The sequence below is a fragment of the Oncorhynchus nerka genome, linkage group LG17 (assembly GCF_034236695.1).
Source record: "Oncorhynchus nerka isolate Pitt River linkage group LG17, Oner_Uvic_2.0, whole genome shotgun sequence".
NCBI classification, from domain to species: domain Eukaryota; kingdom Metazoa; phylum Chordata; class Actinopteri; order Salmoniformes; family Salmonidae; genus Oncorhynchus; species Oncorhynchus nerka.
In genome coordinates, this window is record NC_088412.1 from 1,784,848 (window position 1) to 1,812,740 (window position 27,893).

The 27,893-nt window shown below is 47.2% G+C and overlaps 1 protein-coding gene and 1 non-coding gene across 4 annotated transcripts; one reads left to right on the top strand and one right to left on the bottom strand.

Moving 5' to 3' along the window:
- LOC135561363 (ras-related protein Rab-11A-like) lies at nucleotides 1–25,121 on the bottom strand. 3 transcript variants are annotated; one of them, XR_010459387.1, is made up of 6 exons: nucleotides 24,892–25,121; nucleotides 18,462–18,657; nucleotides 14,243–14,436; nucleotides 13,324–13,404; nucleotides 362–10,813; nucleotides 1–309 (listed from the first exon to the last, which is right to left on the bottom strand). XR_010459387.1 is itself a non-coding variant. In XM_065002837.1 (5 exons), exons 1-5 carry the CDS (start codon nucleotides 24,929–24,931, stop codon nucleotides 10,677–10,679), a joined length of 648 nt encoding a protein of 215 aa, XP_064858909.1. In that variant the 5' UTR covers nucleotides 24,932–25,121; the 3' UTR covers nucleotides 1–10,676. The 3 variants fall into 3 exon arrangements, 1 of the variants encoding a protein (XP_064858909.1); XR_010459386.1 differs by having other exon boundaries at nucleotides 1–325; XM_065002837.1 differs by having other exon boundaries at nucleotides 1–10,813.
- A 188-nt stretch (nucleotides 25,122–25,309) lies between these two features.
- On the top strand, nucleotides 25,310–25,381 carry trnaq-cug (transfer RNA glutamine (anticodon CUG)). Its single transcript has one exon. It is a non-coding gene; the product is annotated as a tRNA-Gln (tRNA).
- The last annotated feature ends 2,512 nt before the right edge of the window (nucleotides 25,382–27,893 follow it).

Below are 27,893 nucleotides of genomic sequence, written 5' to 3' on the forward strand. Positions count from 1 at the left end.
TCCGAGGTAAGTTTATTTATTAATTGTAATTAGTGGGACACAGAGAGAAGAGTTTAATTATAAACAAAACAAATAAGAAACAACAACAACAACAACAACAAATCACAGCATGAATGAAAACATAATAACAGTGGTGCCCGAGGCATAAAGTGAAAGATCATTGACATAATTAAAATCACACAACAGCAATAGTTAAGGGGACTACATAGACCGAGCAAAGCTAGCCTGCTCCAAAGCTAGCCTGCTCCAAAGCTAGCCTACTCCAAAGCTAGCCTACTCCAAAGCTAGCCTACCTGCTCCAAAGCTAGCCTGCTCCAAAGCTAGCCTGCTCCAAAGCTAGCCTACTCCAAAGCTAGCCTACCTGCTCCAAAGCTAGCCTGCTCCAAAGCTAGCCTGCTCCAAAGCTAGCCTACTCCAAAGCTAGCCTGCTCCAAAGCTAGCACTAATAAAAATAAAAATAAAAGTGCACTACTTTCAACCCCTATGGAAGAATGGTGTCACGCCCTGACCACGCCCTGACCTTAGTTCCTTAGTCTCTGTTTTAGTTGGTGTGGTCAGGGCGTGAGTTGGTGTGGCCAGGGCGTGGTCAGGGCGTGAGTTGGTGTGGTCAGGGCGTGGTCAGGGCGTGAGTTGGTGTGGTCAGGGCGTGGTCAGGGCGTGAGTTGGTGTGGTCAGGGCGTGGTCAGGGCGTGAGTTGGTGTGGTCAGGGCGTGAGTTGGTGTGGTCAGGGCGTGAGTTGGTGTGGTCAGGGCGTGAGTTGGTGTGGTCAGGGCGTGGTCAGGGCGTGAGTTGGTGTGGTCAGGGCGTGGTCAGGGCGTGAGTTGGTGTGGTCAGGGCGTGAGTTGGTGTGGTCAGGGCGTGGTCAGGGCGTGAGTTGGTGTGGTCAGGGCGTGAGTTGGTGTGGTCAGGGCGTGAGTTGGTGTGGTCAGGGCGTGAGTTGGTGTGGTCAGGGCGTGAGTTGGTGTGGTCAGGGCGTGAGTTGGTGTGGTCAGGGCGTGAGTTGGTGTGGTGAGGGCGTGAGTTGGTGTGGTCAGGACGTGAGTTGGTGTGGTCAGGGCGTGAGTTGGTGTGGTCAGGGCGTGAGTTGGTGTGGTCAGGGCGTGAGTTGGTGTGGTCAGGGCGTGAGTTGGTGTGGTCAGGGCGTGAGTTGGTGTGGTCAGGGCGTGAGTTGGTGTGGTCAGGGCGTGAGTTGGGGTGGGCATTCTATGTTTTGAATTTTCTGTTTAGTGTTTTTGTTGCACCTTGCAGAACTGTTCGTTTGTCGGTCTGTTAGTTTTTGTTCCAGTATACCACGTTGCTCTTTGGTCCTCTTCCCAACGACAATCGTGACAAATGGTGCCATTCTGAATTCTAGCAAAAATATGTTTTACAACAGGAAAATATACATTTTAGTGTTTGTTATTGGACTACTAGTGCAGGTAGTCCCCTCCCGGTTTTAAATCAGTTTTCTACTGTTTGGTGCCCAATGAACACACAGGTCATCACAGTACGATACAAGGCTGCAGTCATTCCCAGAAAAGGTAGTGGTGACAGGGGCAATAAACATTCAGGTTACCAGTCATGGTGGTCCATAATAGCATATCAATATAGCATGCTAATTTAGCATTCATTATCACGGAAGCAGTGCAGACTATTTCGTAACGCTCTTCATTTGCTTGATGGGTTGTTTTAAATTCACCGCAAAACAGACACTATTTTACGTGAAATGGGTTATGGATTAAGTTAATCTGATTTGACTCCAGACCTCCAGACAGTGGGTTATTAATGAAGTTAATCTGGTCTAACTCCAGACAGTGGGTTATTAATGAAGTTAATCTGGTCTAACTCCAGACAGTGGGTTAATAATGAAGTTAATCTGGTTTGACTCCAGACAGTGGGTTATTAATGAAGTTAATCTGGTTTGACTCCAGACAGTGGGTTATTAATGAAGTTAATCTGGTCTAACTCCAGACAGTGGGTTAATAATGAAGTTAATCTGGTTTGACTCCAGACAGTGGGTTATTAATGAAGTTAATCTGATCTGACTCCAGACAGTGGGTTATTAATGAAGTTAATCTGGTTTGACTCCAGACAGTGGGTTATTAATGAAGTTAATCTGGTTTGACTCCAGACAGTGGGTTAATAATGAAGTTAATCTGGTTTGACTCCAGACAGTGGGTTATTAATGAAGTTAATCTGATCTGACTCCAGACAGTGGGTTATTAATGAAGTTAATCTGGTTTGACTCCAGACAGTGGGTTATTAATGAAGTTAATCTGGTTTGACTCCAGACAGTGGGTTATTAATGAAGTTAATCTGGTTTGATTCCAGACAGTGGGTTATTAATGAAGTTAATCTGATCTGACTCCAGACAGTGGGTTATTAATTAAATTAATCTGGTCTGACTCCAGACAGTGGGTTATTAATGAAGTTAATCTGATCTGACTCCAGACAGTGGGTTATTAATGAAGTTAATCTGGTTTGACTCCAGACAGTGGGTTATTCATGAAGTTAATCTGGTCTAACTCCAGACAGTGGGTTATTAATGAAGTTAATCTGAACCACCCTGATCACACGTACATTTTTAAGGGTAGGAACCTGTCCTGTCCACCAACTCCGAGAGATAGGTGAGCTGGGCTTCAAGAGAAGGGGAGGTGGCATCTGAAAACTATCTACAGACCAACCAACAAGTCATTCTACAATAAAGGCACTGAAACAAGTCACTACTCAGTACTCAAAGCATTAGTCATTGAAACAAGTCACTACTCAGTACTCAAAGCATTAGGCACTGAAACAAGTCACTACTCAGTACTCAAAGCATTAGTCATTGAAACAAGTCACTACTCAGTACTCAAAGCATTAGTCATTGAAACAAGTCACTACTCAGTACTCAAAGTATTAGGCACTGAACAGACACTGTGTTAGTGAGTCTAGCTGTAATGAATCAGTCTGAACAGACACTGTGTTAGTGAGTCTAGCTGTAATGAATCAGTCTGAACAGACACTGTGTTAGTGAGTCTAGCTGTAATGAATCAGTCTGAACAGACACTGTGTTAGTGAGTCTAGCTGTAATGAATCAGTCTGAACAGACACTGTTAGGGAGTCTAGCTCTAAATGAATCAGTCTGAACAGACACTGTGTTAGTGAGTCTAGCTGTAATGAATCAGTCTGAACAGACACTGTGTTAGGGAGTCTAGCTCTAAATGAATCAGTCTGAATAGACACTGTATTAATGAGTCTAGCTGTAATGAATCAGTCTGAATAGACACTGTATTAGGGAGTCTAGCTCTAAATGAATCAGTCTGAACAGACACTGTTAGGGAGTCTAGCTCTAAATGAATCAGTCTGAACAGACACTGTGTTAGGGAGTCTAGCTCTAAATGAATCAGTCTGAACAGACACTGTGTTAGGGAGTCTAGCTCTAAATGAATCAGTCTGAACAGACACTGTGTTAGGGAGTCTAGCTCTAAATGAATCAGTCTGAACAGACACTGTGTTAGGGAGTCTAGCTCTAAATGAATCAGTCTGAACAGACACTGTGTTAGGGAGTCTAGCTGTAATGAATCAGTCTGAACAGACACTGTGTTAGGGAGTCTAGCTGTAATGAATCAGTCTGAACAGACACTGTGTTAGGGAGTCTAGCTCTAAATGAATCAGTCTGAACAGACACTGTGTTAGGGAGTCTAGCTGTAATGAATCAGTCTGAACAGACACTGTGTTAGGGAGTCTAGCTCTAAATGAATCAGTCTGAACAGACACTGTGTTAGGGAGTCTAGCTGCAATGAATCAGTCTGAACAGACACTGTGTTAGGGAGTCTAGCTCTAAATGAATCAGTCTGAACAGACACTGTGTTAGGGAGTCTAGCTCTAAATGAATCAGTCTGAACAGACACTGTATTAGTGAGTCTAGCTCTAAATGAATCAGTCTGAACAGACACTGTGTTAGGGAGTCTAGCTGTAGGTCTCTGCAGGTCTCTCCAGACAGTGGTTATCTATGTGCCATTACTCGACTTGATTAGTTGACCCTTGACACCAAGGTGAACCATGCTTAGCCTGCTCCCACATCTGTTTGTGCTGTCTTAGCGACTCCTATAAAATCACATAGAGTTGGCAAGACAGCACAAACAGAGCTGGGACTCAGGACTCAAGACTAGACCATGCTAGCATCACGAATATTCCTCATAAATCTCAGTAGGAGGATTCCTTCCCTAGTTAATCCTTCATGATATCAGAAATTCCTTGAAACATGATTAATAAAAAACCTTGGAAATGTAGGGAACGTTTCAGGAATTTTGCAACACTAGCTTAATTTTGCAACCCTAGCCTATCATCATTAGCATTATAGCATTACTACCACTGTTCCCTAGCCTATCATTAGCATTACTACCACTGATCCCTAGCCTATCATTAGCATTATAGCATTACTACCACTGTTCCCTAGCCTATCATTAGCATTATAGCATTACTACCACTGTTCCCTAGCCTAACATCATTAGCATTATAGCATTACTACCACTGATCCCTAGCCTATCACTAGCATTATAGCATTACTACCACTGTTCCCTAGCCTATCACTAGCATTATAGCATTACTACCACTGATCCCTAGCCTATCATTAGCATTATAGCATTACTACCACTGATCCCTAGCCTATCATTAGCATTATAGCATTACTACCACTGATCCCTAGCCTATCATTAGCATTATAGCATTACTACCACTGATCCCTAGCCTATCACTAGCATTATAGCATTACTACCACTGATCCCTAGCCTATCATCGTTAGCATTACTACCACTGTTCCCTAGCCTAACATCATTAGCATTATAGCATTACTACCACTGATCCCTAGCCTATCATTAGCATTACTACCACTGATCCCTAGCCTATCATTAGCATTATAGCATTACTACCACTGATCCCTAACCTATCATCGTTAGCATTACTACCACAGAGAGAACATTATCTAGTTATGCAGCACACCACCAGGCTCCCAAATGGTCCCTTAAGCTATTTCTTTTTTTATAGTGCACTACTACTGGTTAGGGTAAGGCCTCTGGTTAATAGTAGTGCACTACTACATTAGGGAATAGGGTGCAAATTGTGGATTCACAAGTCAGCCAGGGTAATGAGAGTACGGTGCAAGTCCAATCTGAAGCTTATACAGGTGAACAAAACAAACCTCAAAATTATTTAATAAAAAAATCTAACATCTAAAAACACAAAAACAGTAAATCATATATTAATTCATTAATATTAATTAATTAATTAATTTAACATTTCTGTGAAGATTCGTCCAGCGTTTGTCTTGATTATTAAATCGTTGCTATGTAATAATAGAAAAGACGGCAGAAATAAAAAGTTGTGTAGTTCTGACTGGGGTTCCTGAAGGAACCAATGGGATCAGACAGTTGTATAGTCCTGACTGGGGATCCTGAAGGAACCAACGGGATCAGACAGTTGTATAGTCCTGACTGGGGATCCTGAAGGAACCAATGGGATCAGACAGCTGTATAGTCCTGACTGGGGATCCTGAAGGAACCAATGGGATCAGACAGCTGTATAGTCCTGACTGGGGATCCTGAAGGAACCAACGGGATCAGACAGTTGTATAGTCCTGACTGGGGATCCTGAAGGAACCAATGGGATCAGACAGTTGTATAGTCCTGACTGGGGATCCTGAAGGAACCAACGGGATCAGACAGTTGTATAGTCCTGACTGGGGATCCTGAAGGAACCAATGGGATCAGACAGTTGTATAGTCCTGACTGGGGTTCCTGAAGGAACCAACGGGATCAGACAGCTGTATAGTCCTGACTGGGGATCCTGAAGGAACCAACGGGATCAGACAGCTGTATAGTCCTGACTGGGGATCCTTAAGGAACCAACGGGCTCAGACACAGCTGTATAGTCCTGACTGGGGGTCCTTAAGGAACCAACGGGATCAGACACAGCTGTATAGTCCTGACTGGGGATCCTTAAGGAACCAACGGGATCAGACAGCTGTATAGTCCTGACTGGGGTTCCTGAAGGAACCAACGGGATCAGACAGCTGTATAGTCCTGACTGGGGTTCCTGAAGGAACCAACGGGATCAGACAGCTGTATAGTCCTGACTGGGGATCCTTAAGGAACCAACGGGATCAGACAGTTGTATAGTCCTGACTGGGGATCCTGAAGGAACCAACGGGATCAGACACAGCTGTATAGTCCTGACTGGGGATCCTTAAGGAACCAACGGGCTCAGACAGCTGTATAGTCCTGACTGGGGATCCTTAAGGAACCAACGGGCTCAGACAGCTGTGTAGTCCTGACTGGGGTTCCTGAAGGAACCAACGGGATCAGACAGTTGTATAGTCCTGACTGGGGATCCTGAAGGAACCAATGGGATCAGACAGCTGTATAGTCCTGACTGGGGTTCCTGAAGGAACCAACGGGATCAGACAGTTGTATAGTCCTGACTGGGGATCCTGAAGGAACCAACGGGATCAGACACAGCTGTATAGTCCTGACTGGGGATCCTTAAGGAACCAACGGGCTCAGACAGCTGTATAGTCCTGACTGGGGATCCTTAAGGAACCAACGGGCTCAGACAGCTGTATAGTCCTGACTGGGGTTCCTGAAGGAACCAACGGGATCAGACAGCTGTATAGTCCTGACTGGGGATCCTGAAGGAACCAATGGGATCAGACAGCTGTATAGTCCTGACTGGGGATCCTTAAGGAACCAACGGGATCAGACACAGCTGTATAGTCCTGACTGGGGTTCCTGAAGGAACCAACGGGATCAGACACAGCTGTATAGTCCTGACTGGGGATCCTTAAGGAACCAATGGGATCAGACAGCTGTATAGTCCTGACTGGGGATCCGTAAGGAACCAACGGGATCAGACACAGCTGTATAGTCCTGACTGGGGATCCGTAAGGAACCAACGGGATCAGACAGCTGTATAGTCCTGACTGGGGATCCTGAAGGAACCAACGGGATCAGACAGTTGTATAGTCCTGACTGGGGATCCTGAAGGAACCAACGGGATCAGACACAGCTGTATAGTCCTGACTGGGGATCCTTAAGGAACCAACGGGCTCAGACAGCTGTATAGTCCTGACTGGGGATCCTTAAGGAACCAACGGGCTCAGACAGCTGTGTAGTCCTGACTGGGGTTCCTGAAGGAACCAACGGGATCAGACAGTTGTATAGTCCTGACTGGGGATCCTGAAGGAACCAATGGGATCAGACAGCTGTATAGTCCTGACTGGGGATCCTGAAGGAACCAACGGGATCAGACACAGCTGTATAGTCCTGACTGGGGATCCTTAAGGAACCAACGGGCTCAGACAGCTGTATAGTCCTGACTGGGGATCCTTAAGGAACCAACGGGCTCAGACAGCTGTGTAGTCCTGACTGGGGTTCCTGAAGGAACCAACGGGATCAGACAGTTGTATAGTCCTGACTGGGGATCCTGAAGGAACCAACGGGATCAGACACAGCTGTATAGTCCTGACTGGGGATCCTTAAGGAACCAACGGGCTCAGACAGCTGTATAGTCCTGACTGGGGATCCTTAAGGAACCAACGGGCTCAGACAGCTGTATAGTCCTGACTGGGGTTCCTGAAGGAACCAACGGGATCAGACAGCTGTATAGTCCTGACTGGGGTTCCTGAAGGAACCAACGGGATCAGACACAGCTGTATAGTCCTGACTGGGGATCCTTAAGGAACCAATGGGATCAGACAGTTGTATAGTCCTGACTGGGGATCCTTAAGGAACCAACGGGATCAGACACAGCTGTATAGTCCTGACTGGGGTTCCTGAAGGAACCAATGGGATCAGACAGCTGTATAGTCCTGACTGGGGATCCTTAAGGAACCAACGGGATCAGACACAGCTGTATAGTCCTGACTGGGGATCCTGAAGGAACCAACGGGATCAGACACAGCTGTATAGTCCTGACTGGGGATCCTTAAGGAACCAATGGGATCAGACAGCTGTATAGTCCTGACTGGGGATCCGTAAGGAACCAACGGGATCAGACACAGCTGTATAGTCCTGACTGGGGATCCTTAAGGAACCAACGGGATCAGACACAGCTGTATAGTCCTGACTGGGGTTCCTGAAGGAACCAACGGGCTCAGACACAGCTGTATAGTCCTGACTGGGGATCCTTAAGGAACCAACGGGCTCAGACAGCTGTATAGTCCTGACTGGGGATCCTTAAGGAACCAACGGGCTCAGACAGCTGTATAGTCCTGACTGGGGTTCCTGAAGGAACCAACGGGCTCAGACAGCTGTATAGTCCTGACTGGGGTTCCTGAAGGAACCAACGGGATCAGACAGTTGTATAGTCCTGACTGGGGATCCTTAAGGAACCAACGGGATCAGACAGCTGTATAGTCCTGACTGGGGATCCTTAAGGAACCAACGGGATCAGACAGCTGTATAGTCCTGACTGGGGATCCTTAAGGAACCAACGGGATCAGACAGCTGTATAGTCCTGACTGGGGATCCGTAAGGAACCAACGGGCTCAGACACAGCTGTATAGTCCTGACTGGGGGTCCTTAAGGAACCAACGGGATCAGACAGCTGTATAGTCCTGACTGGGGTTCCTGAAGGAACCAACGGGATCAGACAGCTGTATAATCCTGACTGGGGTTCCTGAAGGAACCAACGGGATCAGACAGTTGTATAGTCCTGACTGGGGATCCTTAAGGAACCAACGGGATCAGACAGCTGTATAGTCCTGACTGGGGATCCTTAAGGAACCAACGGGATCAGACAGCTGTATAGTCCTGACTGGGGATCCTTAAGGAACCAACGGGAACAGACAGCTGTATAGTCCTGACTGGGGATCCGTAAGGAACCAACGGGCTCAGACACAGCTGTATAGTCCTGACTGGGGGTCCTTAAGGAACCAACGGGATCAGACAGCTGTATAGTCCTGACTGGGGGTCCTTAAGGAACCAACGGGCTCAGACACAGCTGTATAGTCCTGACTGGGGATCCTTGAGGAACCAACGGGATCAGACAGCTGTATAGTCCTGACTGGGGTTCCTGAAGGAACCAACGGGATCAGACACAGCTGTATAGTCCTGACTGGGGATCCTTAAGGAACCAACGGGCTCAGACACAGCTGTATAGTCCTGACTGGGGATCCTTAAGGAACCAACGGGATCAGACAGCTGTATAGTCCTGACTGGGGATCCGTAAGGAACCAACGGGCTCAGACACAGCTGTATAGTCCTGACTGGGGATCCTTAAGGAACCAACGGGATCAGACAGCTGTATAGTCCTGACTGGGGATCCTGAAGGAACCAACGGGATCAGACAGCTGTATAGTCCTGACTGGGGGTCCTTAAGGAACCAACGGGATCAGACACAGCTGTATAGTCCTGACTGGGGATCCTGAAGGAACCAACGGGATCAGACAGCTGTATAGTCCTGACTGGGGGTCCTTAAGGAACCAACGGGATCAGACACAGCTGTATAGTCCTGACTGGGGATCCTTAAGGAACCAACGGGATCAGACAGCTGTATAGTCCTGACTGGGGATCCGTAAGGAACCAACGGGATCAGACAGCTGTATAGTCCTGACTGGGGATCCTTAAGGAACCAACGGGCTCAGACAGCTGTATAGTCCTGACTGGGGATCCTTAAGGAACCAACGGGCTCAGACAGCTGTATAGTCCTGACTGGGGATCCTTAAGGAACCAACGGGATCAGACAGCTGTATAGTCCTGACTGGGGATCCGTAAGGAACCAACGGGATCAGACAGCTGTATAGTCCTGACTGGGGATCCTTAAGGAACCAACGGGCTCAGACAGCTGTATAGTCCTGACTGGGGATCCTTAAGGAACCAACGGGCTCAGACAGCTGTATAGTCCTGACTGGGGTTCCTGAAGGAACCAACGGGATCAGACAGCTGTATAGTCCTGACTGGGGATCCTTAAGGAACCAACGGGCTCAGACACAGCTGTATAGAACCAACGGGATCAGACAGCTGTATAGAACCAACGGGATCAGACAGCTGTATAGAACCAACGGGCTCAGACAGCTGTATAGAACCAACGGGCTCAGACACAGCTGCACCCTAATTATACACCCTTTTCTCAAAGTGTTCACTTGCACACTTCCCATCATGGATTTAGTCTTAACAACGGTGGAAAGAAACTCACTTCAGCCAATAATTACAATCTAATGCTTTTAAATCCATGACAAGAAGTGTGCAAGACAAGTAAGTGCACACTTTGGAGGCAGCCTCTACTCTGTAGTATAGACCCTAGAGCCTGGCCACGCAGCTGTGTGCCAGTCTAGAGCCTGGCCATGCAGCTGTGTGTCAGTCTAGAGCCTGGCCACGCAGCTGTGTGTCAGTCTAGAGCCTGGCCACGCAGCTGTGTCTCGGTCTAGAGCCTGGCCACGCAGCTGTGTGTCAGTCTAGAGCCTGGCCACGCAGCTGTGTCTCGGTCTAGAGCCTGGCCACGCAGCTGTGTCTCGGTCTAGAGCCTGGCCACGCAGCTGTGTCTCGGTCTAGAGCCTGGCCACGCAGCTGTGTCTCGGTCTAGAGCCTGGCCACGCAGCTGTGTCTCGGTCTAGAGCCTGGCCACGCAGCTGTGTCTCAGACAGACAGGACCAAAGCAGTCTTTTTAGAAGGGGGTTTGGGGTCGGGGGTCAGGGGAAGCAGGTGCTACTGGTGATGCCGTTAAATGCTCTGACAACATTGCATCTTTGGTTTATTCTCCGTCGGCTGCACCTGGATGTTGACCACGTTGTTGCTAGGCGACATGTTGTTGTCTTGCCGGTCTGACATCTGTTTCTGAGACACAATGCGATAGATTTCTGCAGGGAGGGAGGGGGGATGTGGAAGACAGGAGGGAGAGCGAGGAAGAGAAGAGACAGAGAGAGGGGTGAGAGAGGGACAGGAGGGTGAGAGAGGGACAGGAGGGAGAGAGACAGACGGGGGTGAGAGAGGGACAAGAGGGAGAGAGAGAGGGACAGGAGGGAGAGAGAGAGGGACAGGAGGGAGAGAGAGGGACAGGAGGGAGAGAGAGGGACAGGAGGGAGAGAGAGGGACAGGAGGGAGAGAGAGAGGGACAAGAGGGAGAGAGAGAGACAGGGAGAGGGGGACAGAGAGAGGGACAGGAGGGAGAGAGAGGGACAGGAGGGAGAGAGAGGGACAGGAGGGGGTGAGAGAGGGACAGGAGGGAGAGAGAGAGACAGACGGGGGTGAGAGAGGGACAGGAGGGAGAGAGAGGGACAGGAGGGAGAGAGAGGGACAGGAGGGAGAGAGAGGGACAAGAGGGAGAGAGAGAGACAAGAGGGAGAGAGAGAGGGACAGGAGGGAGAGAGAGAGACAAGAGGGAGAGAGAGAGAGGGACAGGAGGGAGAGAGAGGGACAAGAGGGAGAGAGAGAGAGGGACAGGAGGGAGAGAGAGAGACAAGAGGGAGAGAGAGAGAGGGACAGGAGGGAGAGAGAGGGACAGGAGGGAGATTACCATGTTATGCTGCAGTACTTTACTCCCAGCTTAAACAGGAAATGATCTAGTACAATCACCAGATCGGATCGCGTTCCCTATGAAACATTGGTTTGACTACACTCTGTGTGTTAGTACAGGCATGGCAAGAGCCACAGGAAGGGAGTTGATCCACAGCAGAGCAGTGGACCTCATCTGGACCCCGGAACTGTGATTAGGTATTCAGGAAGCTCATCTGGACCCCGGAACTGTGATTAGGTATTCAGGAAGCTCATCTGGCCCCCGGCTGTGATTAGGTATTCAGGAAGCTCATCTGGCCCCCGGCCCTCAGATGTGATTAGGTATTCAGGAAGCTCACCTGGCCCCCGGCTGTGATTAGGTATTCAGGAAGCTCATCTGGCCCCTGGAACTCAGCTGTGATTAGGTATTCAGGAAGCTCATCTGGCCCCCGGAACTCAGCTGTGATTAGGTATTCAGGAAGCTCACCTGGCCCCCGGCTGTGATTAGGTATTCAGGAAGCTCACCTGGCCCCCGGCTGTGATTAGGTATTCAGGAAGCTCACCTGGCCCCCGGCTGTGATTAGGTATTCAGGAAGCTCACCTGGCCCCCGGCTGTGATTAGGTATTCAGGAAGCTCATCTGGACCCCGGCCCTCAGCTGTGATTAGGTATTCAGGAAGCTCATCTGTCCCCCGGCTGTGATTAGGTATTCAGGAAGCTCATCTGGCCCCCGGAACTCAGCTATGATTAGGTATTCAGGAAGCTCATCTGGCCCTCAGCTGTGATTAGGTATTCAGGAAGCTCATCTGGCCCCCGGCCCTCAGATGTGATTAGGTATTCAGGAAGCTCATGTGGCCCCCGGAACTCAGCTGTGATTAGGTATTCAGGAAGCTCATGTGGCCCCCGGAACTCAGCTGTGATTAGGTATTCAGGAAGCTCATCTGGCCCCCAGAACTCAGCTGTGATTAGGTATTCAGGAAGCTCATCTGGCCCCCGGAACTCAGCTGTGATTAGGTATTCAGGAAGCTCATCTGGCCCCCGGAACTCAGCTGTGATTAGGTATTCAGGAAGCTCATCTGGCCCCCGGAACTCAGCTGTGATTAGGTATTCAGGAAGCTCATCTGGCCCCCGGAACTCAGCTGTGATTAGGTATTCAGGAAGCTCATCTGGCCCCCGGAACTCAGCTGTGATTAGGTATTCAGGAAGCTCATCTGGCCCCCGGAACTCAGCTGTGATTAGCTATTCAGGAAGCTCATCTGGCCCCCGGAACTCAGCTGTGATTAGCTATTCAGGAAGCTCATCTGGCCCCCGGAACTCAGCTGTGATTAGGTATTCAGGAAGCTCATCTGGCCCCCGGAACTCAGCTGTGATTAGGTATTCAGGAAGCTCATCTGGCCCCCGGAACTCAGCTGTGATTAGGTATTCAGGAAGCTCATGTGGCCCCCGGAACTCAGCTGTGATTAGGTATTCAGGAAGCTCATCTGGCCCCCGGAACTCAGCTATGATTAGGTATTCAGGAAGCTCATCTGGCCCCCGGAACTCAGCTGTGATTAGGTATTCAGGAAGCTCATGTGGCCCCCGGAACTCAGCTGTGATTAGGTATTCAGGAAGCTCATCTGGCCCCCGGAACTCAGCTGTGATTAGGTATTCAGGAAGCTCATGTGGCCCCCGGAACTCAGCTGTGATTAGGTATTCAGGAAGCTCATCTGGCCCCTGGCGCAGCAGAGATGATCACCCTAACACACAACCACTGGTCTCTTCTCTCATTCTCTGGCCTGTGCTAAACCCCTAATACAATATAGCCCATTTAAAATATAATGACTTTATTAAACCTTATAGAAAATAGTCAATGCACAGACAGACAGAGGACTACTCACCAGTCAGAATGGTCTGGAAGGATGTCTCCACATTAGTAGAGTCCAGGGCTGAGGTCTCCAGGAAAGACAAACCGTTCTTCTCTGAGGGACAGAGGGAAACGGTAAACTGTGTCAATCACTACTGTGTTAATGTCTCCCCGCGACATCGCAGAGACGTCTCCCCTGCGACATCGCAGAGACGTCTCCCCGCGACATCGCAGAGACGTCTCCCCGCGACATCGCAGATACGTCTCCCCGCGACATCGCAGATACGTCTCCCCGCGACATCGCAGAGACGTCTCCCCGCGACATCGCAGAGACGTCTCCCCGCGACATCGCAGAGACGTCTCCCCGCGACATCGCAGAGACGTCTCCCCGCGACATCACAGAGACATCTCCCCGCGACATCACAGAGACGTCTCCCAACGACATCACAGAGACGTCTCCCCGCGACATCGCAGAGACGTGAATAAGCAAACCCTGATCACCGACAGCCACTCATGAGTAAGGAAAAGATGAACACCACTACTCTTAGACCTCCTTATGTGGGAGTAGGGAGGCATGGTTGGTACTAGCCTGATACCAGACCTGCACAAATACATCTGAAACCAGACCAGGTTGGTTCTGAAACCAGACCAGGTTGGATCTGAAACCAGACCAGGTTGGATCTGAAACCAGACCAGGTTGGATCTGAACTGAACAAATACATCTGAAACCAGACCAGGTTGGATCTGTCCTGACCTGAACAAATAAATCTGAAACCAGACCAGGTTGGATCTGTCCTGACCTGAACAAATACATCTGAAACCAGACCAGGTTGGTTCTGAAACCAGACCAGGTTGGATCTGAAACCAGACCAGGTTGGTTCTGAACTGAACAAATACATCTGAAACCAGACCAGGTTGGATCTGAAACCAGACCAGGTTGGTTCTGTACTGACCTGCAAACGCCCGTGCCCCATCGGTGGGCACAGCCCTGAGGTGGCGCAGGTCGCTCTTGTTGCCAACCAACATAATGACGATGTTGCTGTCAGCATGGTCTCTCAGCTCCTTCAGCCAACGTTCCACGCTTTCGTAGGTCAGGTGCTTGGCGATGTCATAGACCAGAAGAGCACCCACGGCACCACGGTAATACCTGTGGACCAGAGAAGACAGTTCAAATCAAATTTGATTGGTTACATAAATATATCTAACAGATAGGAGCAAACAAACGTGACAACCACCACCACTATCAGAATAGAGCCATAAGGAAGTCAAGACATCTACCACCCCACTAACACTATCAGAATAGAGCCATAAGGGAGAATAAACATCTAATACTATCAGATTACAGCCACAAGGGAGAATAGACATCTACCACCCCACTACCCCTATCAGATTAGAGCCATTAGGGAGACTAGGCATCTACCACTATCAGATTAGAGCCATAAGGGAACTAGGCATCTACCAACCTACTACCACTATCAGATTACAGCCACAAGGGAGAATAGACATCTACCACCCCACTACCCCTATCAGATTAGAGCCATTAGGGAGACTAGGCATCTACCACTACCAGATTAGAGGAATAAGGGAGCCTAGACATCTACCACTACCAGATTAGAGAGATAAAGGGAGACTAGACATCTACCACCCCACAACCACTATCTGATTAGAGCCGGAAGCTAGACTAGACATCTACCACTATAAAATTAGAGCAATAAGGGAGCCTAGGCATCTACCACTATCAGATTAGAGCCATGAAGGAGACTAGACATCTCCCACCCCACTACCAATGTCTAGTCTCCCTTATGGCTCTGATCTGACATCTACCACCCCACTACCACTATCAGATTAGAGCCATAAGGGAGACTAGACATCTACCAACCCACCACCAGATTAGAGCAATAAGGGAGACTAGGCATCTATCACCCCACTACCACTATCAGATTAGAGCCATAAAGATCTATAAGGGAGACTAGACATTACGACCCCACTATCACTACCAGATTAGAGCCATAAAGGAGACTATGCATCTACCACTATCAGATTAGAGCCATAAGGGAGACTAGGCATCTACCAACCTACTACCACTATCAGATTAGAGCCATAAAGGAGAGTAGGCATCTACCACCCCACGGACACTATCAGATTAGAGCCATAAGGAAGACTAGACATCTACCACACCACTACCACTATCAGATTAGAGCCATAAGGGAGCCTAGGCATCTACCACCCCAATACCACTATCACATTAGAGCCATAAGGGAGTCTAGGCATCTACCACTATCAGATTAGAGCCATAAGGGAGGCTAGGCATCTACCAACCCACCACCAGATTAGAGCAATAAGGGAGACTAGGCATCTACCACCCCACGGACACTATCAGATTAGAGCCATAAGGAAGACTAGACATCTACCACACCACTACCACTATCAGATTAGAGCCATAAAGATCTATAAGGGAGACTAGACATTACGACCCTACTTCCACTATCAGATTAGATCCATAAAGGAGACTAGGCATCTACCAATATCAGATTAGAGCCATAAGGGAGACCAGACATTTACCACCCCACGAACACTATCAGATTAGATCTGTAAGGAAGACTAGACATTACCACCCCACTACCACTATCACATTGGAGCCAAAGGGGAGTCTAGGCATCTACCAACCCACTACCACTATCAGATTAGAGCCATAAGGGAGCCTAGGCATCTACCACCCCAATACCACTATCACATTAGAGCCATAAGGGAGCCTAGGCATCTACCACTATCAGATAGAGCCATAAGGGAGCCTAGGCATCTACCACCCAACTACCACTATTAGATTAGAGCCATAAGGGAACCTAGGCTTCTACCACAATCAGATTAGAGCCGTAAGGGAGCCTAGGCATCTACCAACCCACTATCACTATCAGATTAGATCTACAAGGGAGGCTAGACATTACCACCACACTACCACTATCAGATTAGAGCCATAAGGGAGGCTAGGCATCTACCAACCCACCACCAGATTAGAGCCATAAGGGAGCCTAGGCATCTACCACCCAACTACCACTATTAGATTAGAGCCATAAGGGAACCTAGGCTTCTACCACAATCAGATTAGAGCCGTAAGGAGCCTAGGCATCTACCAACCCACTATCACTATCAGATTAGATCTACAAGGGAGGCTAGACATTACCACCACACTACCACTATCAGATTAGAGCCATAAGGGAGGCTAGGCATCTACCAACCCACCACCAGATTAGAGCCATAAGGGAGCCTAGGCATCTACCACCCAACTACCACTATTAGATTAGAGCCATAAGGGAACCTAGGCTTCTACCACAATCAGATTAGAGCCGTAAGGGAGCCTAGGCATCTACCAACCCACTATCACTATCAGATTAGATCTACAAGGGAGGCTAGACATTACCACCACACTACCACTATCAGATTAGAGCCATAAGGGAGGCTAGGCATCTACCAACCCACTACCAGATTAGAGCCATAAAGATCTATAAGGGAGACTAGACATTACGATCCCACTACCACTATCAGATTAGAGCCACAAGGGAGACTAGACATCTACCACCCCACAACCACTATCAGATCAGAGCCATAAGAGAGACTAGGCATCTACCAACCCACTTCCACTATCAGATTAGAGCCATAAAGGAGACTAGGCATCTACCACCCCACTAACACTATAAAATTAGATCTACAAGGGAGACTAGACATTACCACCACACTACCACTATCAGATTAGAGCCATAAGGCAGACTAGGCATCTACCAACCTACTACCACTATCAGATTAGAGCCATAAAGGAGAGTAGGCATCTACCACCTCACGGACACTATCAGATTAGAGCCATAAGGAAGACTAGACATCTACCACACCACTACCACTATCAGATTAGAGCCATAAAGATCTATAAGGGAGACTAGACATTACGACCCCACTATCACTACCAGATTAGAGCCACAAGGGAGCCTAGGCATCTTCCACTATCAGATAGAGCCATAAGGGAGACTAGGCATCTACCACTATTAGATAGAGCCATAAGGGAGACTAGGCATCTACCACCCAACTACCACTATCAGATAGAGCCATAAGGGAGACTAGGCATCTACCACTATCAGATTAGAGCCACAAGGGAGACTAGACATCTACCACCCCACAACCACTATCAGATTAGAGCCATAAGGGAGACTAGGCATCTGCCACCTCACTTCCACTATCAGATCCACAAGGGAGTCTAGACATCTACCACCCCACAACCACTATCAGATTAGAGCCATAAGGGAGACTAGGCATCTACCACTACCAGATTAGAGCCATAAGGGAGACTAGACATCAACCACCCCACTACCACAATCAGATTAGAGCCATAAAGGAGACTAGACATCTACCACCCCACTATTACTACCAGAGCCGTAAGGGAGACTAGACATTACCACCCCACTACCACTATCAGATTAGAGCCATAAGGGAGTCTAGGCATCTACCACCCAACTAGCACTATCAGATTAGATCTATAAGGGAGACTAGACATTACCACCCCACTACCACTATCAGATTAGAGCCATAAGGGAGTCTAGACATCTACCACCCCACTACCACTATCAGATTAGAGCCATAAGGGAGCTTAGGCATCTACCACCCCAGTACCACTATCAGATTAGAGCCATAAGGGAGACTAGGCATCTACCACCCCACTACCACTAGTGGATGGTTTGGGGACCGTGGACCTGGATGGTTTGGGGACCGTGGAACTGGATGTTTTGGGGACCGTGGACCTGGATGGTTTGGGGACCGTGGACCTGGATGGTTTGGGGACCGTGGACCTGGATGGTTTGGGGACCGTGGACCTGGATGGTTTGGGGACCGTGGACCTGGATGGCTTGGGGACCGTGGACCTGGATGGTTTGGGGACCATGGACCTGGATGGTTTGGGGACCGTGGACCTGGATGGTTTGGGGACCGTGGACCTGGATGGTTTGGGGACCGTGGACCTGGATGGTTTGGGGACCGTGGACCTGGATGGTTTGGGGACCGTGGACCGATGCTGTCTTGTTTTATCATTTCAATCAGGGACTGATGAGTATCAGTGAATCATTACATTCCTAGTATATATGTGTGTGTGTGTGTGTGTGTGCGCGCACCACCACCACCAGAGAGACTCACGCTGATGTAATAGCCCGGTATCTCTCCTGGCCAGCTGTGTCCCAGATCTGAGCCTTCACGGTCTTCCCATCCACCTGGATACTGCGGGTGGCAAACTCCACCCCGATGGTGCTCTTACTCTCCAGGTTAAACTCATTCCGGGTGAAACGAGACAACAGGTTACTCTTCCCCACACCGGAGTCTCCTATCAACACCACTGGGCCAGAGAGAGAGAGCGAGAGAGATGGGTTAGAGTCTCCTATCAACACCACTGGGCCAGAGAGAGAGACGGGTTAGAGTCTCCTATCAACACCACTGGGCCAGAGAGAGAGAGAGAGAGAGAGAGAGAGAGAGAGATGGGTTAGAGTCTCCTATCAACACCACTGGGCCAGAGAGAGAGACGGGTTAGAGTCTCCTATCAACACCACTGGGCCAGAGAGAGAGACGGGTTAGAGTCTCCTATCAACACCACTGGGCCAGAGAGAGAGAGAGAGATGGGTTAGAGTCTCCTATCAACACCACTGGGCCAGAGAGAGAGAGAGAGATGGGTTAGAGTCTCCTATCAACACCACTGGGCCAGAGAGAGAGAGAGAGATGGGTTAGAGTCTCCTATCAACACCACTGGGCCAGAGAGAGAGAGAGATGGGTTAGAGTCTCCTATCAACACCACTGGGCCAGAGAGAGAGAGATGGGTTAGAGTCTCCTATCAACACCACTGGGCCAGGGAGAGAGAGAGAGATGGGTTAGAGTCTCCTATCAACACCACTGGGCCAGAGAAAGAGAGAGATGGGTTAGAGTCTCCTATCAACACCACTGGGCCAGAGAGAGAGAGAGAGAGAGAGATGGGTTAGAGTCTCCAATCAACACCACTGGGCCAGAGAGAGAGAGAGAGATGGGTTAGAGTCTCCTATCAACACCACTGGGCCAGAGAGAGAGAGAGAGATGGGTTAGAGTCTCCTATCAACACCACTGGGCCAGAGAGAGAGAGAGATGGGTTAGAGTCTCCTATCAACACCACTGGGCCAGAGAGAGAGAGAGAGATGGGTTAGAGTCTCCTATCAACACCACTGGGCCAGAGAGAGAGAGAGATGGGTTAGAGTCTCCTATCAACACCACTGGGCCAGAGAGAGAGAGAGAGAGAGATGGGTTAGAGTCTCCTATCAACACCACTGGGCCAGAGAGAGAGAGATGGGTTAGAGCAGTCTCAAATCAAACCACTGGGCCAGAGAAAAAAATCAGCTACAAGAGAGATGGGTTAGAGTCTCATTGAAAAACACCACTGGGCCAGAGAGAACCTAATTGAACCTAGAGTCTAACAAATATATTACAATATGATCAGATAAATAAAGAGAGATGGGTTAGGTCTCTATCAACACCACTGGGCCAGAGACAAAAGACAAATGGGTTTAGAGTCTAAATATCAACACCACTGGGCATTAAATGAAAGAAAGAGATGGGTTCAGAGTCTCCTATTTTCTATTTTAGCACCACTGGGCCAGAGACTTCAAAGAAAAAGAATAATAGGTTAATTTTCTATCATCCACCAACTGGGCCATATTTTAAAATATAATTGATTGAAATACAAAAAAATAAAGTCAAAAATCTATTAATCAAAAACCACTGGTTTAGTAACATGCAGTGAAAATGGGTTAATATCTACATTTTAACAAACTTGACTGGGCCAGAAACTCTAAATATGTGATTGCACAGTAATGTTCACTGTTTGAGGTTGAGGGTGATACTTGGTGGTGTCCCATCTTTTCCACAAGTTCATCAATGTTCCTCTGGGCTGAAGAAATCCTCAGAAGAGTGGATGGTGTTCAGAGTCTCCTATCAACACCACTTTGGGTTCATCAAAGAAAACAGTTGACACAGGGTTAGAGTCTCCTAACATAGACCACTGGGCCAGGATGAGAGATGGGTTAGAGTCTCTATCAACACCACTGGGCCAGAGAGCCCTCAGAGATGGGTTGGAGAGTCTCCTATCAACACCACTGGGCCAGAGAGAGAGAGAAATGGGTTAGAGTCTCCTATCAACACCACTGGGCCAGAAAGAGCAAATCGAGAGAGAAGGGTTAAGTCTCTATTTTATCAGCACACTGGTGCCAGAGAGGTAGAGAGAGACATGGTTGGCAGCTGGGAATGGCTCAAATTTGTTTAGACTGCAGTCTCCCACAGAGTCAGGTGTTGTAGTTTTAAATGCTTCAATACATATCAGGTGACACGACCTTACCCTGCATGCTGAATTTACATTCAGATGACTTGTAGACCACAGTGAAATGCATTTCAATAGAAACATTTAGACTCGGAGTGAAATGCTGAATACAACAGGTGTCCAGTAGACAAATCTCCTCACAGTGAAACATCTTCTGAATACAACAGGTGTAGTAGACCTCTGTGTGAAATGCTGAATCACCAGGTGTTTAGACCTCACAGTGAAATGCTGAATACAACAGGTCTAGTAGACCTGTGCAGTGAAATGCTGAATACAATTTTCAGGTTTAGTAGACCTCACAGTGAAATGCTGATAAGCTACAACAGGTGTAGTAGACTTTTCCAGTGAAATGCTGAATACAACAGGTGTAGTAGACCTCACAGTGAAATGCTGAATACAACAGGTAGCTCCATCTCATTTACACATCTTGACACCTCTTCATACAAATCATGCCCCGTAGTTGTGCCTGCATGGATGAAAATTAAAAACTCCTCTGTCATCTTTTTGGAGTCCACTCCGCGGATGAAAATTGACAACTGGGCAATGTCAAAATGTCCTTTTTCATCCACAGCTGGAATATGCTGACAAAATCTTTTCCCTTTTTCACAGTAGCAGTCAACAGTTTGGCAATGGTGTTTCACCTACTCATTCCAGGGTTTTTTTTTATTTATTACTTTTCATGCATTTTTGTAGAACAATAGTGAAGACATCAGACATTTAAACTGTCCTTGACAGGGCTAGGGTGATTTGTTATATCTGGAGTTTGACTTCTCCCTTTTGTCCTTTGTTCCATGTCCAATTCTTGTTTTTGTCCGCGTTTCTTTCTAATTCTCTCCTTATCTCTTTCTTTCTCTTTCTCGGAGGAAGACCCTAGGACCATGCCCCAGGACTACCTGACATGATGACTCCCACCTTGTTGAAACCCCAGTCCACCTGGCCATTTTTGCTGCTCCAGTTAATTTTACTGGGCCCTGACGACCATGTCCCAGGAAATACCTGACATGATGACTCCCTACTGTCCCCAGTCCACCTGGCCATTGCTGCTGCTCCAGTTTCAACTGTTCTGCCTTACTATTATTCAACCATGCTGGTCATTTATGAACATTTGAACATCTTGGCCACGTTGACTCTGTTATAATCTCCACCACCACAGCCAGAAGAGGACTGGCCACCCCACATATGCTCTGGGCCAGAATTTAGAGTCTCCTTTCAACTCTCTGGGCCAGAGAGGACCTGTTAGAGCCCTAGGACCGGTGCCCCAGGACTACCTGACATGATGACTCCAGGTGCTGTCCCCAGTCCATCTGACTGTGCTAGACCTGCTACAGTTTCAACTGTTCTGCCTTAGTAGACCTCACCATGCTGGTCATTTATGAACATTTGAACATCTTGAATCATGTTGTTATAACCTCTACCCGTGAACAGCCAGAAGAGGACTGGCCACCCCACAGTAGCCTGGTTCCTCTACAGATTTTTCTTCCAATTTGTCCTGTCTAGGGAGTTTTTCCTAGCCACCGTGAAAATTACACCTGCATTGTTTTAAGTTTGGGGTTTTAGGCTGGGTTTCTGTAAAGCACTTTTTGAGATATCAGCTGAGTCAACAGTTTGGGCTATATAAATAAATTTGATTTGATTTGATTTGATTTGATCAAACCTATGAAGTAACGCATATTACACAACCTCCAGGCCGCTTAGTGGGAATATAATTTATTGTGTATTGATTTTAAGAAAGGCATTGATGTTTATGGTACATTGGTGCAGGCTGTGATTCATTGATAAATTAACAGGCACCGTATTGATTATATGCAACGCAGGACAAGCTAGTTAACCTAGTAATATCATCAACCATGTGTAGTTAACTAGTGATTATGTTAATGTAACAGCTGTGAAACAGCTAGCTTAGTTAGCGGTGGTGCTAGTGTAAAGGATGTGAAACGGCTAGCTTAGTTAGCGGTGGTGCTAGTGTAACGGATGTGAAACGGCTAGCTTAGTTAGCGGTGGTGCTAGTGTAACGGATGTGAAACGGCTAGCTTAGTTAGCGGTGGTGCTGATGTAACGGATGTGAAACGGCTAGCTTAGTTAGCGGTGGTGCTGATGTAACGGATGTGAAACGGCTAGCTTAGTTAGCGGTGGTGCTGATGTAACGGATGTGAAACGGCTAGCTTAGTTAGCGGTGGTGCTGATGTAACGGATGTGAAACGGCTAGCTTAGTTAGCGGTGGTGCTGATGTAACGGATGTGAAATGTGAAACGGCTAGCTTAGTTAGCGGTGGTGCTGATGTAACGGATGTGAAACGGCTAGCTTAGTTAGCGGTGGTGCTGATGTAACGGATGTGAAACGGCTAGCTTAGTTAGCGGTGGTGCTGATGTAACGGATGTGAAACGGCTAGCTTAGTTAGCGGTGGTGCGCGTTAAATAGCGTTTCAATCGGTGACGTCACTCGCTCTGAGACCTTGAAGTAGTAGTTCCCCTTTGCTCTGCAAGGGCTGTGGCTTTTGTGGATAGGTAACGATGCTTCGTGGGTGACTGTTGTTGATGTGTGCAGAGGGTCCCTGGTTCACGCCCGAGTATGGGCGAGGGACAGTCTAAAGTTACACTGTTACATTAAGATTGATGTTTTTTATAAGATAAGTTTAATGCTAGCTAGCAACTTACCTTGGCTCCTTGCTGCACTCACGTAACAGGTGGTCAGCCTACCACGCAATCGGAGTCCAAAAAAAGGCCTATTACCGATTGATATGAAAACTTGAAAAATCGGCCCTAATCGGTCGACCTCTAGTTTGTTGGACTATATGTGTGGTATACCGGTCATCATGAGCCTTGATGAATATGATGTGTTTGTTGGGCTATATCTGTGGTATACCGGTCATCATGAGCCTTGATGAATATGATGTGTTTGTTGGACTATATGTGTGGTATACCGGTCATACAGAAGTGAGTAATAAATACACAGCCTGTAACTACATCCCCGGTTCCATGGTTTGCGACTACTGACACACATTCCTCTGTGCTTGACATCTCAACACATTTCCCCAGTCGATAACATGCGCTGACTGGACATGGACTAAGGCCTAGCCTATAAAGGTCTAAATTCAGCGGTATGACATTCTCATGGTTGAGATCATAAATGCTGAATGAAATGAGTCACATTCCTCCAGAGAGGAAAGGCCAATTGGTCCATCATGGTCCATAGTAATTACTCCACAATGGGAAGAACCCATTTTATCATATATGTCATGATGAGAATGGTGTTGTTGTTGCTGTTGTTTTTTAAGCATGGATCTTTACACAAGCAGGATATAGTAGACATTTTAAACGAATGACATCACATCACGTTATTAATAAAAGGTAACTGGAGCAACTAGCTATGGTTTCATTAACTAAGTTGTGGTCATTTGGCAAGCTAGCTAGCCGACAAAATTATCAGAGGCTCTATGTTAGCATTATTGAGGAATATCAATACAATAGTCTACTATATATGTATAACACTGTCATATCCAAACGCACTCATTTTAGTTCATAAGATATCAAGCTGACATTAACTTTACTGTGAATGTGTAGCTAGCTAATTTATCTAGCGGCTAACTAGATTAGCAACGAGCTCCACCACCTCTAGTACTAGCTAGCTGCTAAATAGATTAGCACCGAGCTCTACCACCACTGGTACTGTACTAGCTAGCGGCTAACGAGATTAGCACCGAGCTCTACCACCACTAGTACTAGCTAGCTGCTAACTAGATTAGCACCGAGCTCTACCACCACTAGAACTAGCTAACGGCTAACTAGATTAGCACCGAGCTCTACCACCACTAGAACTAGCTAGCGGCTAACTAGATTAGCATCGAGCTCTACCAGCACTAGTACTAGCTAGCGGCTAACTAGATTAGCATCAAGCTCTACCACTACTAGTACTGTACTAGCTAGCGGCTAACGAGATTAGCACCGAGCTCTACCACCACTAGAACTAGCTAGCGGCTAACTAGATTAGCACCGAGCTCTACCACCACTAGTACTAGCTAGCGGCTAACTAGATTAGCACCGAGCTCTACCACCACTAGTACTAGCTAGCGGCTGTCTAGATTAGCACCGAGCTCTACCACCACTAGAACTAGCTAGCGGCTAACTAGATTAGCACCGAGCTCTACCACCACTAGAACTAGCTAGCTCGTATGAAACCATGAAGTTACATTTTATGGACGGGTAACGTTTTGGGGTCTGATTTGGCATAGATTTTTACCTTTGAACAAGTAATCATACTCGTCATCTCTGTTCCCCATCCTGAATCAAAAATGAAGGCGAGGTTTCGATCCAATTGGAACCGTTTCCTTTTCCTTTCCTTCCTCGGTCCTATCCCGCCTGGTACTCTGCAATGCACCGTCTTTAAAACGGTATCTGCTGCAACTCGTACCTACTCCGTTTTAACAAGCGAGTTATAGCATCCAACATGCTATATAAACGCCCACTTCCGGATCGAGCTTTTGGTATTGATAACAAGTCTCACTTTCTTTTGATGTTAAACGAAATATATTTATTGAATAAATGTATATATTATGGCAAAGTAGTTTTTCTTCATGACAGCCCAGCTAATCATGGACAACGGGAGAAATAATATGTGTAATACATACTAATACGTGTTATATGTTTCAGTAAAACATGGTTCTATGGTGTAATGGTTAGCACTCAGGACTCTGAATCCTGCGATCCGAGTTCAAATCTCGGTAGGACCTATGTTTTTTAATTTTCTTAGCTGTGAATCAAAACAGTGGCAGACTTCTCGATTATAAGGAGTAGATGTAGATGTATATTTCAGTTTAAAGGGGTAGTCTGCAGTTGCTACATCCATTTATTTTGTGGATTTATCAATTAATATGTACCCATTGATTCTTGAAGAATCTAAATGCCTCATTTGCATTGTTTTATGCTGTGTTCAAGTGCTAGTCTGAACTAGGAAACTTGGAAATGTGTGACATGCTAACTGGTTAGAGTTAAACATGAGCCGGGTTTAACAATTTCCCGACTCGACGTTAAGCTGAGCCAGTTACTGAAATGATCTTTGACTGAAACGATGCTGTTAACCAAACTACTGTAACGAGTAGTGCTAATGTTTACATTACTATGAGTTTTCATTTAGCAGCTGTTCTTCTGTCACAAGTCATTGCAGTTAGCCTCCAGTCAGCTGCTATGCTCAGCTGACCCAACGGACTGATTTCTGATTACAATCATTTCCTCTTAATTGTGGGGCTGCATGTCTACAACGTCAGCATCATTTAAGCAAGCTTTTTTATGACAGTGAATAAAGAGCTAGCTAGCGACACTACATGACCAAAAGTATGTGGTCACCTGCTCGTCGAACATCTCATTCCAAAAATCATGGGCATTAATATGGAGTTGGTCCCCCTTTGCTGCTATAACAGCCTCTACTCTTCTGGGAAGGGCTTTCCACTAGATGCTGGAATATTGCTGCAGGAACTTGCTTCCATTCAGCCACAAGATCATTAGTGAGGTCGGGGGCACTGATGTTGGGCGATTAGGCCTGGCTCGCAGGTGGCGTTCCAATTCATCCCAAAGGTGTTCGATGGGGTTGAGGTCAGGGCTCTGCAGGCCAATCAAATTCTTCTTCCAGCACAAGACCATTATTCCTCTTCCACCAAACTTTACAGTTGCCCCTATGGGGTCAAATGTATTTTCAATTTTTCAGAGTTAATGGTGGGAGGCTTCGGTGGCTCAGACCCTGTAACGGGTGGAGGAGAGACCAGAGACGGCTCGTTGCTTAATGTGGAGAACTGGTTGAAAGTTTCTGTCGGCTGAATGAGCGACACCGGTTGAGCATCCCGACAGCATTTCTTTCCAGAAGCCATGAGAAAGTTGTCCGGCTGCAGCCCTCATCCTCCACATACAACCACCGTTCTGCCAGTCACATTCTGTTAACGTCCCCAAAGCACACACATCCCTGGGTCGCTCGTCTTTTCAGTTCGCTGCAGCTTGCGACTGGAACGAGCTGCAGCAAACACTCAAACTGGACAGTTTTATCTCCATCTCTTCATTCATAGACTCAATCATGGACACTCCTACTGACAGTTGTGGCTGCTTAGTGTGATGTATTGTTGTCTCTACCCTCCTTGCCCTTTGTGCTGTTGTCTGTAGCCCAATAATGTTTGTACCATAATTTGTGTTGCTACCATGTTGTGTTGCTACCATGTTGTGTTGCTACCATGTTGTTGTCATGCTGTGTTGTTATGTTGTGTTGCTGCCTTGCTTTGTTGTTGTCTTAGGTCTCTCTTTATGTAGTGTTGTGCTGTATGTCTTGTTGTGATGTGTGTTTTATCCTATATTTATATTTAATTTATTTTTAATCCCAGCCCCTGTCCCCGCAGGTCATTGTAAATAAGAAATTGTTCTTAACTGATTTGCCTAGTTAAATATTCAAACCAGGTACTGCAGTGACGCATCTTGCCCTGAGATGCTGTATCTTAGACCACTGAGTCACTCGGGAGTAATCTGCCAAACCAATCCCAACGAAGAAGAAGAAAACAACTGGGAACTCTGAAAAAACGAGCTGCCAATGGGAAAAATTAAACAGACGTGTGTGTGAGAACTTGGGCATCTTTCTACAGCTCCGATTTTCCGACCTGATGACTCACGTCTTGATTTGAAATCGTATTTTTCCGTGGTCCCAGTTGTCATCAACACACCATTAGTCAGAGAGGAAGAGAGAGGCCCAACACGGTGAAATATCTCTCTCTCCAGCAGGTGGCGTTATTGCGTTGCTTTGTCCACCTAGAAAGGAGTTTTTGGCAATGAGAGTGCCGAATTTGGTCAAACAACAAAAATGAATTGCTTATTTGCTACCTGAGGTTTATTTTATCGAATAGAAATCTCGTAATGCTGAAGTTGTTACGAGTGTAATGATGTAAGTAGGACACGTGACATCTCGGCAACTTTGAGAAAAAAAAACAGTATTAATCACCAACTTCAAACATCTGCTATCTGAGCAGCTAACCGATCGCTGCAGCTGGACATAGTCCATCGGTAAATAGCCCACCCAATTTACCTAACTCATCCCCATACTGTTTTTATTTATTTACTTTTCTGCTCTTTTGCACACCAATATCTCTACCTGTACATGACCATCTGATCATTTATCACTCCAGTGTTAATCTGCTAAATCGTAATTATTTACCTCCTCATGCCTTTTGCACACAATCTATATAGACTCCCCTTTTTTTCTACTGTGTTACT

What these genes read in the sequence shown, in the direction of transcription:
- LOC135561363 (XM_065002837.1), bottom strand. Translation starts at nt 24,931, where the DNA reads ATGGGGAACAGAGATGACGAGTATGATTACTTGTTCAAAG. An exon ending in TGGGGCACGGGCGTTTGCAG is followed by an intron (nt 13,405 to 14,242) that starts GTCAGTACAGAA and finishes TCTGTCCCTCAG; the next exon opens with AGAAGAACGGTTTGTCTTTC. An exon ending in CTTCCAGACCATTCTGACTG is followed by an intron (nt 10,814 to 13,323) that starts GTGAGTAGTCCT and finishes CCCTCCCTGCAG; the next exon opens with AAATCTATCGCATTGTGTCT.